The 15015-nt window shown below is 25.0% G+C and overlaps 4 protein-coding genes across 6 annotated transcripts; 3 read left to right on the forward strand and 1 right to left on the reverse strand.

Annotated features, from left to right (window-relative positions):
* The first annotated feature begins 1524 nt into the window (after positions 1-1524).
* On the forward strand, positions 1525-4213 carry LOC122713644. The gene is made up of 5 exons (XM_043934286.1): positions 1525-1803; positions 2305-2388; positions 2586-2940; positions 3270-3460; positions 3858-4213. Exons 1-5 carry the CDS (start codon positions 1675-1677, stop codon positions 3924-3926), a joined length of 828 nt encoding a protein of 275 aa, XP_043790221.1. The 5' UTR covers positions 1525-1674; the 3' UTR covers positions 3927-4213.
* Positions 3471-6353, reverse strand: LOC122713671 (TATA-box-binding protein). 3 transcript variants are annotated; one of them, XM_043934365.1, is made up of 5 exons: positions 6005-6353; positions 5823-5929; positions 5413-5656; positions 5134-5332; positions 3471-3603 (listed from the first exon to the last, which is right to left on the reverse strand). In XM_043934365.1, exons 1-5 carry the CDS (start codon positions 6101-6103, stop codon positions 3584-3586), a joined length of 669 nt encoding a protein of 222 aa, XP_043790300.1. In that variant the 5' UTR covers positions 6104-6353; the 3' UTR covers positions 3471-3583. The 3 variants fall into 3 exon arrangements, with proteins under 3 accessions (XP_043790300.1, XP_043790291.1, XP_043790282.1); XM_043934356.1 differs by lacking the exon at positions 3471-3603 and adding an exon at positions 4909-5059 and having other exon boundaries at positions 5425-5656; XM_043934347.1 differs by lacking the exon at positions 3471-3603 and adding an exon at positions 4909-5059.
* A 306-nt stretch (positions 6354-6659) lies between these two features.
* LOC122713418 (intraflagellar transport protein 52 homolog) lies at positions 6660-8711 on the forward strand. The gene is made up of 6 exons (XM_043933854.1): positions 6660-7075; positions 7159-7376; positions 7455-7563; positions 7638-7920; positions 7993-8241; positions 8319-8711. Exons 1-6 carry the CDS (start codon positions 6936-6938, stop codon positions 8586-8588), a joined length of 1269 nt encoding a protein of 422 aa, XP_043789789.1. The 5' UTR covers positions 6660-6935; the 3' UTR covers positions 8589-8711.
* A 308-nt stretch (positions 8712-9019) lies between these two features.
* On the forward strand, positions 9020-12112 carry LOC122713542 (nuclear transcription factor Y subunit gamma). Its single transcript, XM_043934108.1, has 6 exons — positions 9020-9174; positions 9351-9483; positions 9582-10049; positions 10123-10296; positions 10377-10546; positions 11530-12112. The coding sequence occupies exons 1-6, from the start codon at positions 9152-9154 to the stop codon at positions 11600-11602; spliced, it is 1041 nt and encodes a 346-aa protein (XP_043790043.1). The 5' UTR covers positions 9020-9151; the 3' UTR covers positions 11603-12112.
* The last annotated feature ends 2903 nt before the right edge of the window (positions 12113-15015 follow it).

A 15015-nucleotide genomic window follows, 5' to 3' on the forward strand; every position in this document is an offset into this window, starting at 1 on the left:
TTTATGTAATTTTTTTAAATTAAAAACTTTTTTCAAATTTAATAAATAAAAAATAATAAAGATGCAATTTATTTATTATTCAATGACATAAATAATAGGTGATAAGTTTGTCAAATGAGAAAAGTTAAACGGATGAATAGCTAGATATGAGATAAGCGCATAATCGGATAATACTTCCTTTATTTTCTTTATCCCTTTAGAGAAAGATAATCATCTGTTTCTTATACTTTTTTTTTTATTATAATTTTAATATTTTTTCGATCTGATATTTTATTGATAAAAACAAATGGAATAAATAAGTTATTAAATAATTTATTAATTAATTTAATTTATGTATAGAGGATTTATAAATTATCATTTAACTAAAAAATTATAATTATCATTTAACTATAAAAATATAAAAAAAATATATTAATATATTTTTTTAGTTAACTAGAACTTTATTAGTTAACTAGAAAATTATTGTCTCAATTTCTATAACTTGTATATATTTTACTTATCTATTTTACGTATACATTAATATCATCATCAAATGTCAAAAAAATAAATTTTAAATTTAAATTAAGAATTTCTTTTTAAAAGTTTTAAAAAATTGACTAATAATAAAACTAGCAATTAATTAAACTAACTAAATCTACATTCAAATCAATTTATTCCTAGATTTTATACGAAGGCAAACACAATTGTGGCTCACTCGGTAACCATAACGCAAGGATTTTCGAGAGAACAAAGTGTCCCTTGCGCGAGAACATGATTCAATAAAGAGAGTAATTTTCGTCGGTGGACGGAAACACGGTAGCAATTTGATTTCAGAAATTGAGTTGGAAGTATGCAAAGCGAGACAATTATTAATGGACGTTTATATACGGCCGTAATGAATGCCAAGGGTCTTTTGATCTTTCGAGCCTTCGGATGTCGTTTTATTTCATGTTTTAGTCTTTCCATTAACGCGATGCTCTCTCAATAAAAACGTTACTTTGTGTCAAATAATGATTTCTATATCAGCAATAATGATGTACATCTTGACAGATTTTTCATTAATATTTTTTCGGAACTTTTTTTAAAATAAATATTATTTTAAAAATAATATCTATTTTAACTATTTTATTTTACATTTAAATCACAAATAAGTCCTATTATGTATTTATTATTTAAAGTCGAATTCGATGTAAATAAAATATTTGTTTTTTCTTTAATCGAAACACAATAAATATCAAAAATTATTATATTCTAATTTTATTTTCTATTTTTTATATTCTAATTTTATTTTTTATTTCTTAAATATTGAAATTAAATTAAATTTTTCATATATTATATTTTATATGATTTCGATATATTTCGATTTCGATATATAATAATTTTAAAATTGAGCTAATTTAATGTATTATTTTCTTAATAACATCAAAAAAACATGCATTTCATATTTATAAAATCTTCCAAAATAATATGAATTGAAAAAATGAGAATATTTCCATATATATCTATTTTAAAAATGTATTTCCTCCTATCCTGCCAGATACTTATCCTTTAATCGTAAAAATGACGTCACGAAGTTCAGTCGTGGGCCGACCTTTGCTCGTAACTCGGTTTTACGAATGTGGGTTGTAAGAGAGGATTGTAGGCGGTACGGTGGCCGAATGTGAAAATGGAAGGGAGAAAAGCAACGCGGAAAATATGGATCAATATTTCATGCGAGCACAGCGCCGCTTCTGTTGGAAGAAAACCCAACCCATACACTTCACCATTCACGAAACTCGAGGATCGCTTCATCAGTACATTATTGCGATTATTACACGATTTTTGGTAAGTTCCATTTGATCATTTTATTTTGATGTATATATATATATATTGGTTTTTTTAATTTTTTTGTATTTTTACATATTCCAAGATTTTTTGAAATAGTTCAAATGGAAATTCGATTTGAAAATTATAATAAAAAAATTACGCGAATAATTATTGGCCTCAAATAAGAATCGATAATGATATTTACATTGTTGTTTTTTGTATATATTTTTATATATTAGTATATAAATTTTTCAGTGAGATTTTTTAAATAAAATTAATTTTTGTAATTTTTATGAACAAAATATTTAAAAAATTATTGTTATTATATAATGATGTATGTAATTTTCTTTCTTTTGTAGATTGTTACTATTTAATATATGTACTTAATAAATGAAAAAAAGTAATTTATTTAAAATTAATCTAATTGATTTCGGTTTAATTAATCGCGATGTAAACAATTAATTATAATAAAAATATAATATTGATTGTATTATAAATCATTAATTTAATTATTTTTAGATTACTCAAATCATGTATTGGATTTTGTTTTTCTCTGTGGCTGTTGCTGTTCAAGCATCAGTATATTTGCCTCCACCTCTTAAGGTAACATACTACTTTTAATTCTATTTAGTTTCAATATATTTTACATATTAAAATCTTTTCAATTTATCGTTAATGAAAAATTTTTTTAATGAAAGTTTTCATGTACAATTGTTAATATTATTATATATATTCAACAATATTTTTATAGTGAATTTTAAACGAAATTAATTTATTAATTTATATAATTTTAATTTCAGGAAGAACAATTATTGACCGATACTCTTCTCCGAGAATTAATCAATCAAATGGGAAATGAACTTATCGATACAGCAGATTCCTATCTGGAATATCAGGATAAACCGAAAGAAATTCCTCTTGAGCTACCTGCTGATTACGATAGTATGGATACTTTGAATCCTAATCCCAGTATTCGCGATCAAGAATATTTACAACATAGCTCATTGTGGAGTCATCAACATATTACCAATAATGATAAAGTGAACGATAGACAAAGAATCAAACCTGGAAGTGTGAAAAATATCAAAAATGAAAAAGAGAATGCTTTACCTGCATATTGTACACCACCGAATCCTTGTCCAGTTGGATATACCAGTAAGTGATTTAACATTTTAAAATTATGATTGATATCTATTTTACACATATGTATTTTCTTTTATACTTTTCTAAATCTTTTTTATTGTAAAATACTTTAATAAAAATTTTTAATCTTTGTACAATGATTAATATAATTTTACTTTTATATTTTAATCAAAATTTAATAAACTATCCATATTAATTTTTAAAAAACCAACTCTCATTATTAAAAAATAATTTTTTTAAATCTATTTTTTTTTTTAATATTCTATTTTAATAAAACTTTTTTTTAATAATAAACTGTTAAATCAGTAACGAAATTTAATCATATTATGATTATTGTATAGGTAAAAACAATTGTATCGTAAACTTCGAAAATACAGCAGCATTCAGTCGAGATTACCAAAGTGCACAAGATTGTATGTGCGATACGGAACATATGTTGGATTGTTCAGTTGATTCTACAAACAGCAACAATCTTCCAAATATGCATATTTCAAACTCCAATTTTAATCAAATCGTGGATCAATTTCAAGTTGTAAGAAATATATTCATATTTTTTTTAAAATTGAATTATCAAGAAGTTATTAAATCGTTATCCTATTAAATCGTTAATCCTATTATTCTATCAATTTTTATTTTCTTTAATCTAATGCCTCCGTTACCGATATCTTGAATACACTAAAGAATAAAAAATCTTTATTACTTTTTTTATTCTTAAAAATTAAGAATTTAATTTAAAGATTTGAGGTATAACTTATGATATACTATAATAAAAGCAGCATGAAAATAATATATTTTTAACTTTTTAAAATTGAAACTTAAAATTTTTTATTTGAATTGTTTAATTTGTAATATGTAATTTTTTGCTTTAAATTTTTAAATTCTAAATTATATATCAATGTAAGTAATAAATTTTCATTATATTATTTCAGGAAGAAAATCCATTTTTCCGGGGTGAAAAATTGCCGATTGCGGCGAAGAAAGGTTTAAATGTCTATTAAATTGATATTAACAAAATTAAATATCTGACATATCTTATGAAAAGATGTTAAGATAACAAGGATTGCAAAACATTTAAAAATATATCCAAAAACATCTACAATCCAATATAATTCCAATAATACAATAAAAGAACAAGAAAAAAATACAAAAAATAGATAAATTTGTTAGAAAAGATTTTTCATAATCTAAAATCCTGGTGCTAAATAAGGATACAAATATTTTTAAATATCTTAATGCTACTTTTAATGCAAAATAGTAATTTAAAATCAATGTATGTTATTAAATAAAATATATATAAATGTTCTAAATATATTGTTTTTAACAATTATGTGTATATATATATATATATATATTCTGTTATCAAAAATTAATTATTAAACTTATATGAAATTCAATTCTACAAAAATTACCATTGTTTCATAAAAACATAAATAATTCAATTAAATATAAATAAAATTAAATATAATATAATTAAATAAATGTATTTCTAATATTTTTTATAAAAACACATCTTTGAAACACATTATATCTAGTGAGATAAATATTTTATAAAAATTTATTTATCAGTTTTATTTTTATAATAATATAATATTATAATTATATAATATTATATATATTATATTATATATAATTATATTAATTATATAATAATATAATTAATATTTTTATATTTATAATGTTCAGAAATATATGATTCAAATTTATTTCTATAAAAGATATATATTTGTAAGTTATATAAGTTATAAGTTATATAAGAAGCTTAACATATTATATATATATATGCTATTATATTTATATAATTTTTATATAAATTATATAATTTAATTTATTAAAGAAGATCTAATTTGTAATTTGTGCAAATATTATTAAAATGATATTATATACACTTATATATTATTAATTTTTACTGATAAAAAATTGTTACTTTCCTAATAAATTATGTCAATTATATATAAATTTAAATTATATTATATTATATTTGATAACATGATCAATTTTAGTTGCTTTTATATAAATTATTTATCTTACAAAAACTCAAAATATGAAAAAATTTATTATTGCTTTCTGAAACTTTTCAATATTGGATATATATTATTAAGTGCATCTTGCAATTCAGTTCTATTTTTTGCTCCTAAAAAATTAATATATATAAATATATAGATATTTATAAAAATTAGAAATCTCTTTCTTTTAATTTATTCTTACCTGTTAATACAACTTTTCCATTTACAAATATAAGCAATACTACTCTTGGTGATACCATTCTATATATAAGACCTGGATAAAGTTCAGGTTCATAACTAGAAAATTGTCCATGTATATGATTTAAATTTTCTAATTTAATTGGAAATTTTAGATCACATGTAGCAACTATATTTTGTATTTTAAAATTATAAAATTTAGCCTGTAATAATAGACACGTAAAATGAAATATAAGATTATTAATTCTCTATTTATTTAAATATAATATATAATACTTCTTACTGCAAAACCTAACTTCTGAATTATTCTTGCAAACTTTCTTGTTGCTAAATAAGAGTCTTCTTCACTTCTTGCACCAGTACATACTATTTTTCCAGAATGAAAAATTAATGCAGTAGCTCTAGGATTTCTAATCCTCATAATCAGACCCATAAATCTTGCTGGATTATATTCAGAATTTCTTGTTCTTGTATTAATATACATTAATGGTAACTCTATGCCTAAGTTAACTGTAGAAACTACATTTCTAAAAAAAAAAAGAATATAATTCAACTATATTTATTTGTAAACTTGAAGTATTTACTTTCATTTGAAATACATATAATAAATTTAATTATTCTTGCAAAATTTATTTAGATAGTTTATATAAAAATGAAAAAAAGATTTATAACTGAAGTATTTGTATCACTTACTGTAAACAAGGTTCTATCACTTCTTTTGTACTATTAGCTGGGGTCATCGGACTTATCAATGATTGTGGATTAACATTTTGCGATGTGCTCGGTCGTGGAACATTAGTCTAAGATAAAAATTAGCAAATAAATCGGAAAGTTATAAACAAGTGTATACTCTATAAACATATTTATTAATTTACCGATTGCGGTGGACCCATCAAACCATCCTCCCCAGTATTTTTTGCAGGGTTACCAAGTAACTTTTTTAATTCATTGTCTTCTTGTACAATTGCAGTCATCTTGTTTGTATCAATTCTTGAATAATTATAAAATCATTTTAATCACATGGATCACCAACCATTTTGAACAATATTCACAACTTGTGCGTCATTTGAAACGCCATCTGTATATGATCAGCTGATTGTTTTCATACATTTTAATATATTCTCATAAAATAATACAATAGAATAGGCTTAATATTCAATGCATTTCTTTATTAATATTATTTTATTTAATTTTCTTCTTCTTGTTTTTTTTATTGCTTTTTTAAATTTCATTATCGTTGGTGAATGTTTCGCATTAAAACATTTATATCATATTTTAATCGTCTTATACATATATTGTAAAGAATATTATATTAATATTTTATTAAAAACCAAAATTAATTGTAATTTTAAAAGAAAAATGATGCAAGTATTGACAATTGACATCTCATACATATGTGAGATATAGTCATACGGTAAAAGGATACATATAGATAAGAAAAGCAAATTAGAGTAAAAATTATAGAATCAGCGCCATCTCTTGAGTGCTTTATTTTATCTTCCCTTTGGAGAGATGTTTTTGATTAAAAAATGGCGTTGATAGTCAATTCTTATTCTATCTTTATTTTTCTTCGTCTATTTAGTAATACATCATATAATAAATTTTTACATCCCTGATGTATTCTTACACGATAAGCCAATTATATTTGAAATTTTGATATGATTATAGTTGCCAATGACAACGATGAATTATAATTAAGTATACATATCAGAATACAACTTAATTAGTATACACGATAAAAAAAATAGAATTAAGTTGTCAAAAATTGTTTTAAGATTTATTTAACATAATAAAGTGACAATCACTATGAGCTCAATCTTTGGCGGCAGTGACAGTAACAATAATTTAAACGTCATTATTTTTGACGCGTCAAAAAACGAGAGAAAATTGAATGAAGAATTTAAAATATTACAAAGAAAGTTAAAATCAAAATGGAAATTTATCGAGTAATGTTATATTAATTATATTTTGATTATGTATTTTCATTGAATTCGAAGTATATTTTTTTATATCTTTTATCATATTTTAGAAACAACGATGTTTTAACAGAAGAATTATTATTGACAGGCAAAATATTAGTATTGCCTGGTCCACGAAATAAATTTACAGAATTAGAAATGAATTCAATTAGAGCATTTTTAAATTCTGGCGGACATATTTTAGTTATGCTTGGTGAAGGTGGTGAAAAAAAATCAAATACCAATGTAAACTTTTTATTGGAAGAATTTGGCATAATGGTGAACAATGGTATTTCATTATAAAAATTTCTAATGAAAATATAATTAAAAAAATTTTATTTGATTTTATTTATTATTAAATTTTTAGATAATGTTATACGTATGAGTTATAGTCAAACAATGCATCCAAAAGAATGTTTAATTTCTCAAGGAATGTCAAATAAATCCATATTTTCAAGAAATCATGATGAGTATATGTAAATTATTCAAGTATAATTATTAATTGTCATATTATATAAAAATATTTTATTTTTAATATATCATATTACAGAAACATGAACTTTTTATATCCATATGGAGCAACTTTAAATGTAGCACAATCATCTAGAGTTGCATTATCAAGTGGATCAATAGCAATTCCAACAAATAGACCTATTTGTGCTTATCATTATAATGAAACCAATGGTGGAAAATTACTTGTTTTAGGTTCTTCAAGAATGTTGACCGATACATATATTGAAAAAGAAAAAAATGATTCATTAAGACAAATGATTTTTGATTTTTTTGAATCTACAGATATTGTAATTAAAGAATCTCAAATGGATGATGTAGATGTAAGTTTCTATATTTTAATTGATCATATCAACAATTATTTACTATTATTAATGATAACAATATTTATCTAGTTCTGGGAATATAATTTTATCCCAGATATTACACAACAAGCTGATAATCCAAAAGTATGTACTCAGGATATGGATATTATGGATAATCCTTATGATTATACCAAATTGTTTAAACATCATCTTTATTCAGTAAACTTAGATATGGTACCCTCTTGTATAAAGGCTTATGAAGTTCTTGGTGTAAAACATGAACCACTTACTCTTATTCCACCACATTTTGAGACTCCATTACCACCTATGCAAGCTTCAGTAAGATTGTTATTATTACATTATAAATATATATTTTAAATCAGATATATGGCAAAACAAATTTATTTTTTTTATAGGTTTTTCCACCAAGTTTTCAAGAATTACCACCACCAGCTTTAGAATTATTTGATTTAGATGAAGCTTTTAGTTCTGATTTATTGAAATTATTACAATTAACAAATAAATATATGGCAACAAAAGATTTATCAAAAGATATGGAATTAGATCATTACATTCGAGAATTTGGAAGTATTATTAGAATAAGTAACTCGGAAACTCATTCAGCCAAAGAAGTATTAAATATAGTTTTTCAAAGTATCTGTAGTTATAAAGCTATGCATGAATGAAAAAAAATTGTACATATTAAAATTATATATATTGTGTTTTAATATTTTACTTGTACCACATTTATAACATAAATGTACACAATGTAAAAGATATGTACATAATTAAAAGGTTATAATATTGTATATTTTTTACTAATTAAAATTATTCTCAATTATCTTTTATCGTGAAATCTTATTTTATAGAACATCATTTCAGAAGTTTTATATCGAAAAAATCATGAAATTAGAATAAATCTTATATTTTATATAAATTTATGCACTTTGTCATTAATTTAGATAAAGGATAAGAAAATACATTAGATATTGCGTTTATTGTTGCGCCTTATCTATAATGATATATAACATAAAATGAACGTTACTGCCATCTATCGTGAATATTCTGAAATTTAAAGTAAAATAAAATTGATTATCATGGCAGTATAATCATTAATGCACATAATAATTTATTTGTCAATAATCAACTAAAGTATTTGCAATTTACTTTAGGTTTATTTTAAATAGTAAAATGATTTTCATAATTTAGAATATTCTTTCTTATGTTGTTTCAACAGTGTTTATAAAAAATGTCGGTATTCTTCGTGAATGCGTGAGTAAAATTATTTATTTCTATATTATTAGGTTATATGTATATTTTTCTTACATATTTATTTCAAAATTTTTTTAAAAAATGTAGTGTTACTTTACAAAAATATGATATATATTGAATAAATAAATAATAATCATAATGTAAATATATTAACTTGTTATTATTATTCTGTTTAGTAATCAAGATAGTGAAGTTGAAGGTGATTCAAATGGAGACTTACAAATTGCATCGCCTGGCAGTTCTGAAGCTCAACAAACTTTGGCACAATTTTGGCCAAAAGTTACAGAAGAAATTAAAAAAATTACTACTGTAAATAATAATTTAAATATTATATGTTTTATAACATTATTTAATTATTTTATTGTTACTTAATAATGATTTAATTTTATTTATTATTGGATTTATAGATGGACTTAAAAACACAATCATTGCCATTAGCAAGGATAAAAAAAATTATGAAACTTGATGATGATGTTAAAATGATAAGTGCAGAAGCTCCAATGTTATTCTCTAAAGCAGCAGAAATTTTTATACATGAATTAACATTAAGAGCATGGGTTCATACAGAAGATAATAAAAGACGTACTCTTCAAAGAAATGATATAGCAATGGCAATAACTAAGTATGATCAATTTGATTTTCTAATTGATATAGTCCCTAGAGATGAATTGAAACAAAGTAAAGCACAGACTGAAAGCACTGTACGTACTTCTATGAATTCAGATCAGGTACATTATTACTTTCAATTAGCACAACAACAAGCTTCTGCCAATCAAAATGTCCAAAGTGGTAATGCTACTACACAACCTATACAAATAGTGCAACCGTCAACTGGACAAATACAAACAATTAATATTGGTAGTCCAGTAGAACAGGTATATATTTTATCCTTATAAAATATTTTATTTCTTTTATAAATTGAAATATTTATTAGATAATTTAATGTAGGAAAGCACTACTCCAAATACAGCACAGACTGTAACAGTACAAAGTCCACAACAATCATCAGGCCAACAAATTATACAATTACAACAGGCTCAACAAACACCTACAACACAAACTGGGGGAATACAAATTGTACAACAAATTGTAACACCTAGTGGAGAAATTCAACAAATACCAGTATGTATACTATTTTAGGATCTAATATGAATTTATTATTTATTTATATGTTTATTTATTCAACTTGTATATAATTTTAGATACAATTAACGCCTCAACAACTTCAAATGATTCGTATGCAAGTACAAGGTGGAAGTAATCAACCAATTATAATTCAAACTGCTCCTATACAAGCTCAACCCCAATTGATACAGGTTGCGCAAGGTGCTCAAGCACCGGTGTTTCTACAAACTAGCGGAACAGACAATGAGTAAATATTAATTAATTTTAAGAAATATTTAATGTTTAGTACAACAAACAAAAAACCGGATAAAACAGTAAACATAAACTTGTATGGTAAGGAATAAAATTTTTTGTAAATTATTCCTAAAACAAAAGCGTTTTATAACTTTTATCCTTATTACAATACGATATCGCGAAAATAATTTCTGCTTGATGTGACTATAAAATTATACGATTATATCATGAATAGATGGTTTAACTTCGGCAATTAAAATTTTTAATGAAAGTAAAATTTCGTGATTATTTAAATACTTAAAAAGCTGTTTTCAAGGACAATGTATATCGTAGAGCGATTATAAGATGCCGATCGAAGGGTTGTCACTGAAGCGAAATGAAGTGAATTGAAGCGAGGTAAAGTGAAGAATAAAGATAAGCAGCCAACGCAAGATGTAATCTGATTCGTACGTCGCGTTCCTTAGTCGCTGGCTGCTTCGCATGGCTGAGCTTAGGACTGGCTGGTGCAACTTGTATTATGTTTCACGTTGCTGCGGTTCTTGTCTGGCAAGTCTTGAGCTCGAAGCCTTCAACAGTTTCGAAACGTCACGTAATAATAAATATATTAAAATTTATCCACTTATAAATTATACTGAACCATTTTTGATTGCTCAATCAATTAATGCGATAATCTAAGAAAATATTCATAAATGTAATATAATTTATAAATGGTAAATAGTAATAATGGCAATAATGGCAAAAGATTTGAAATTATTTTATGTAATTCAAGATTATGACATAAATATAATTATGTTAACATTACATTGTAAAATATTAATTATTATTTATGTATTTATCATAGAATTTTTAATTAAAAATTTATAAATCAAAAAATAGAAAAAACAAAATACATTAGAAAAATAATAACATGTAAATTTATTATACATTTGCAAAATCTTGAAAAATCATCGTTAAATAAAACAAAAATATCGAACTATTATTATCAAATGATTGTAGCTCCACGAATATTTTCATCGCAACGAAGAGTAACGGAAGGATGAGTGCCCTAAGCAGGAAGACTAAGAGATGAGGAAGAGGGTAAAGAAGATGGTGGCACGTCTTGAAGTCCTTTTATTAGCACGGAACAAAGATGTGCTCCATTTAGTGACGTTGCCACCATGGTTCTGGTTGCCAAGGAAACCTTGTGCGCCCAACGTTGCAGTCTCAAACATATTCTCTGGAGATTTTAATTCTTCCTTCAAGAACGCTTCGATGGGTCCTTCCACCTCGCGATCTACGCCACTGCTTGAATACTCGGATTTCACGACATGTTTACAAAGATCCTAGAGATAAGTTGAGAATGGCCGCCGCAGCCCATGCCTCCTCCATGGGTGTAAGGTGACAGCTGCCTGCGCCTGCGTTACATGCACACAGGGTGTCCGAAAATTAGCTTGCCATCTCATTTGTGATTTATATACGCACTGATTAATTAAGAACGACATTCACAACATATTTTAACTTCATTTCTTGTATCTTAATCCTCGATACTAGAAATTAAAGTTATAAGAATTATAAGATATTGATTAAAACTTGTACCTATTAAATATTACACAATAAAATTTATCAATTAAATTTTTATTAAAAGTTAAATAAGATAAATAAATTATTTGTGTTTGAAACAATATTGTATTTGGCAAAATTTCCCAATCATTCTACTATTATAAATGATTTTATCATAAATACTAATTCCGGAATTTCTAAATTGTATATTTATAAAATTTTTGCTTTCTAATTGTCCATTCTTTAAATAGTAAATTATATACTAACAATATAAGTTGACATTTTCGAATTGTACACCCCATATAACCTAAGATACGTTTGTACATACCTACTTAAACAAATCCTTTGGTGTGTGTGCGCGAGATCCCCACCCTTACATACACATATATAAGAAAGAGAAGGAAATATCTCGCTTACTTAGCTGGGGCTGAACCCACCCGCAGGATTTCTACACGTATGTGCACTTATTTTAGCAGGATCTTATCGTAAAGATGTGTCGTTCGAGAAACAAAAGACTACATTTTTTAATGAAAAAAAAATTCTAATTTTTCTCTTGAAACTATTTAAATTGATAATATCTAATACCTCATATCTAATATTTTATTTAAAATAGTGTTTATAATTTCAATTATATAGATATTTTATATCATACTTTTCTTATTTTGTACGCTATAATAAACTACTATAACTATAATAAATATAATAAAAATAAATATATAACTATAATAAATAGTTTTGATGTTACATCAAATGACGTCAAATTTTTTTTAACGATTACACAAAGTTATAATTTATAATTATTATATTAATTACAATCATGATTTCTAAAAGAGATGAAAATAGATATCTAAATATATTAATAGAATTTACGAATGAATATTTTTTTATTGATGGAAAAATGTTTATTATTAATTTTTTTATTGTCTGCCAAAATGACCAGCGTAATTCACTCAAGCAAAAGTTAGTTTGTTCGGCACTAAAAGACATATGTACATACCTGAACCTCTACAAAATAAATATTCTGGTCCGTACTCATACACTTTTTTCTAAAATGTTCGTATAGGTGTGTGCACCCTTGGGTGGTCGACGCGCACATTGAAGCACACCATTTGTACGTTAGAGATAGACCACAAGCGTCCCGCATACTTCAAGACTAGTATTGCACTTACTCGCACGCTGTCTTATTTATCAATACACAAGGGTTCTTCGCAACTGTATATAGCACTACGATGTCATTATATTATAAAGGTATCAACCCTTATATCACCTTTTTCTGAGTGAGACAACGACTGGATTCGATCAACAGGATGTTGACGCCATGTCTCTTTCATGTGCCTTTCTTTATTACCTTCGATCTCCGTCGAACGACTCTTGGGAAACTTGACAACATCCATTTCGCGTAACGCTTCACGAGCTATATCGCATTTGTATTCGTGGACCGTACGTACATCGTAAGTTACGTAGTATATAAATCTATGTATCTTTTTTCTTTTTTTTATCTTTTTAAAAAATATTATAAAAGGATTTTAAAAAGAACATACGTCTAATTTATCTAAAAGATAAAAATTTCTCCTTTTCATTATATTGTGAAACTATGATCGGATTAAGGTAAATACTTATTCTGCTCTGTTGCACTTATTCGGAATAACCTAAAGATACTAATCTTCTTTGTCGTTTTTCGAAGAATTTTTCCGATTGAAATCGCTTTTGCTTTCGGTTGTTTGTTTATTTTCAAGTACTACTTACAGATATATAAATTCGAAAAACGCAATAGACATTGTGGCGAATAAATAACACGAGGAAATGAATCACTTAATCATATTCGCCATCGTATGCACTTTGATGCGAGAAATATTACGTATCAGGGATGAGAGCGAGATAATAAAGCAACCGTTGCACATTCTCCTCTATCCCGCATTTGAGCACATTCTTTTTTATTTTATATTTTATTTTATTTTTTGTTGAAATTAATTTCCATATTTATATTTTTAGACATTATAAAAAAAGATTAACAATATTTAAATATTATTTGCTTAGCAAAATTAACATTCTAAAATATTTTATACTATAGCTTTATTAAATTAGCTTTATTAAATTATGTTCAAAGACATTAAGTATATAAAAAAATTATAAATTTAATGCTGTATTCATATGGGAAATTTAAAGAAAATAGCTTTTTATTTTATAAATTGAAATACCACATAAGAAACAATTTTGAAAAATTTTACGGTAACATTATCTAAACTTTCAAGGAAATTTGAGAATCCATCTAGTTCGTATAAAACGCGCATTGGATGTAAGAGCAGGTGGTAGGAAATTAGGTTGCTACCCTTGTCTCGCATCGTCCTGATTATCATAGTCAAAAATATAATCTTCATCTCGTGCGCGACATTTTCATTAGGTGCAATCCTATACCGCAAAAATATTCATGAACCATTATTATAATTAAAAAAAAGTCTGAATTTCTTTCAATTTGCAATAAATAACATTTTGTGTCAACAAAATAATATTAAAAATATATATAAAAATATATATAAAATTTGTGTTATATTAATATTCGTTTAACAAATATTTTAAAATTAAAACAGAATGTAATTAAAAGATATATACAAAATAATTTATATAATGTAATTAACATATATATATTTAAATTAATTTAAATCTGAAAAAATCTGTTTATCTAGTATTCAAAAATAATTTTTATTTTAACATGCAATGACAGGTAGCAAGGACAAATATCTTGGGTCACTTTTATCACACCATAATCGATAAAAAGGCAAAAAAAAAAAAAGAAGAAAGAACATTCTCCTTCCAAGAAGGCAGCAAGTATGACGTAGAGCCGCTGGACCTCCCGTCAAGAATTCTCTATCTCCGATTATAAAACAAAGAAGGAAAAAAAAAACGTATGCGTACCATGCTGTGGACGCGATGCAAAAGAACAAC

The sequence above is a fragment of the Apis laboriosa genome, unplaced genomic scaffold (assembly GCF_014066325.1).
Source record: "Apis laboriosa isolate Shangri-la unplaced genomic scaffold, ASM1406632v1 scaffold112_cov148, whole genome shotgun sequence".
NCBI lineage: Eukaryota > Metazoa > Arthropoda > Insecta > Hymenoptera > Apidae > Apis > Apis laboriosa.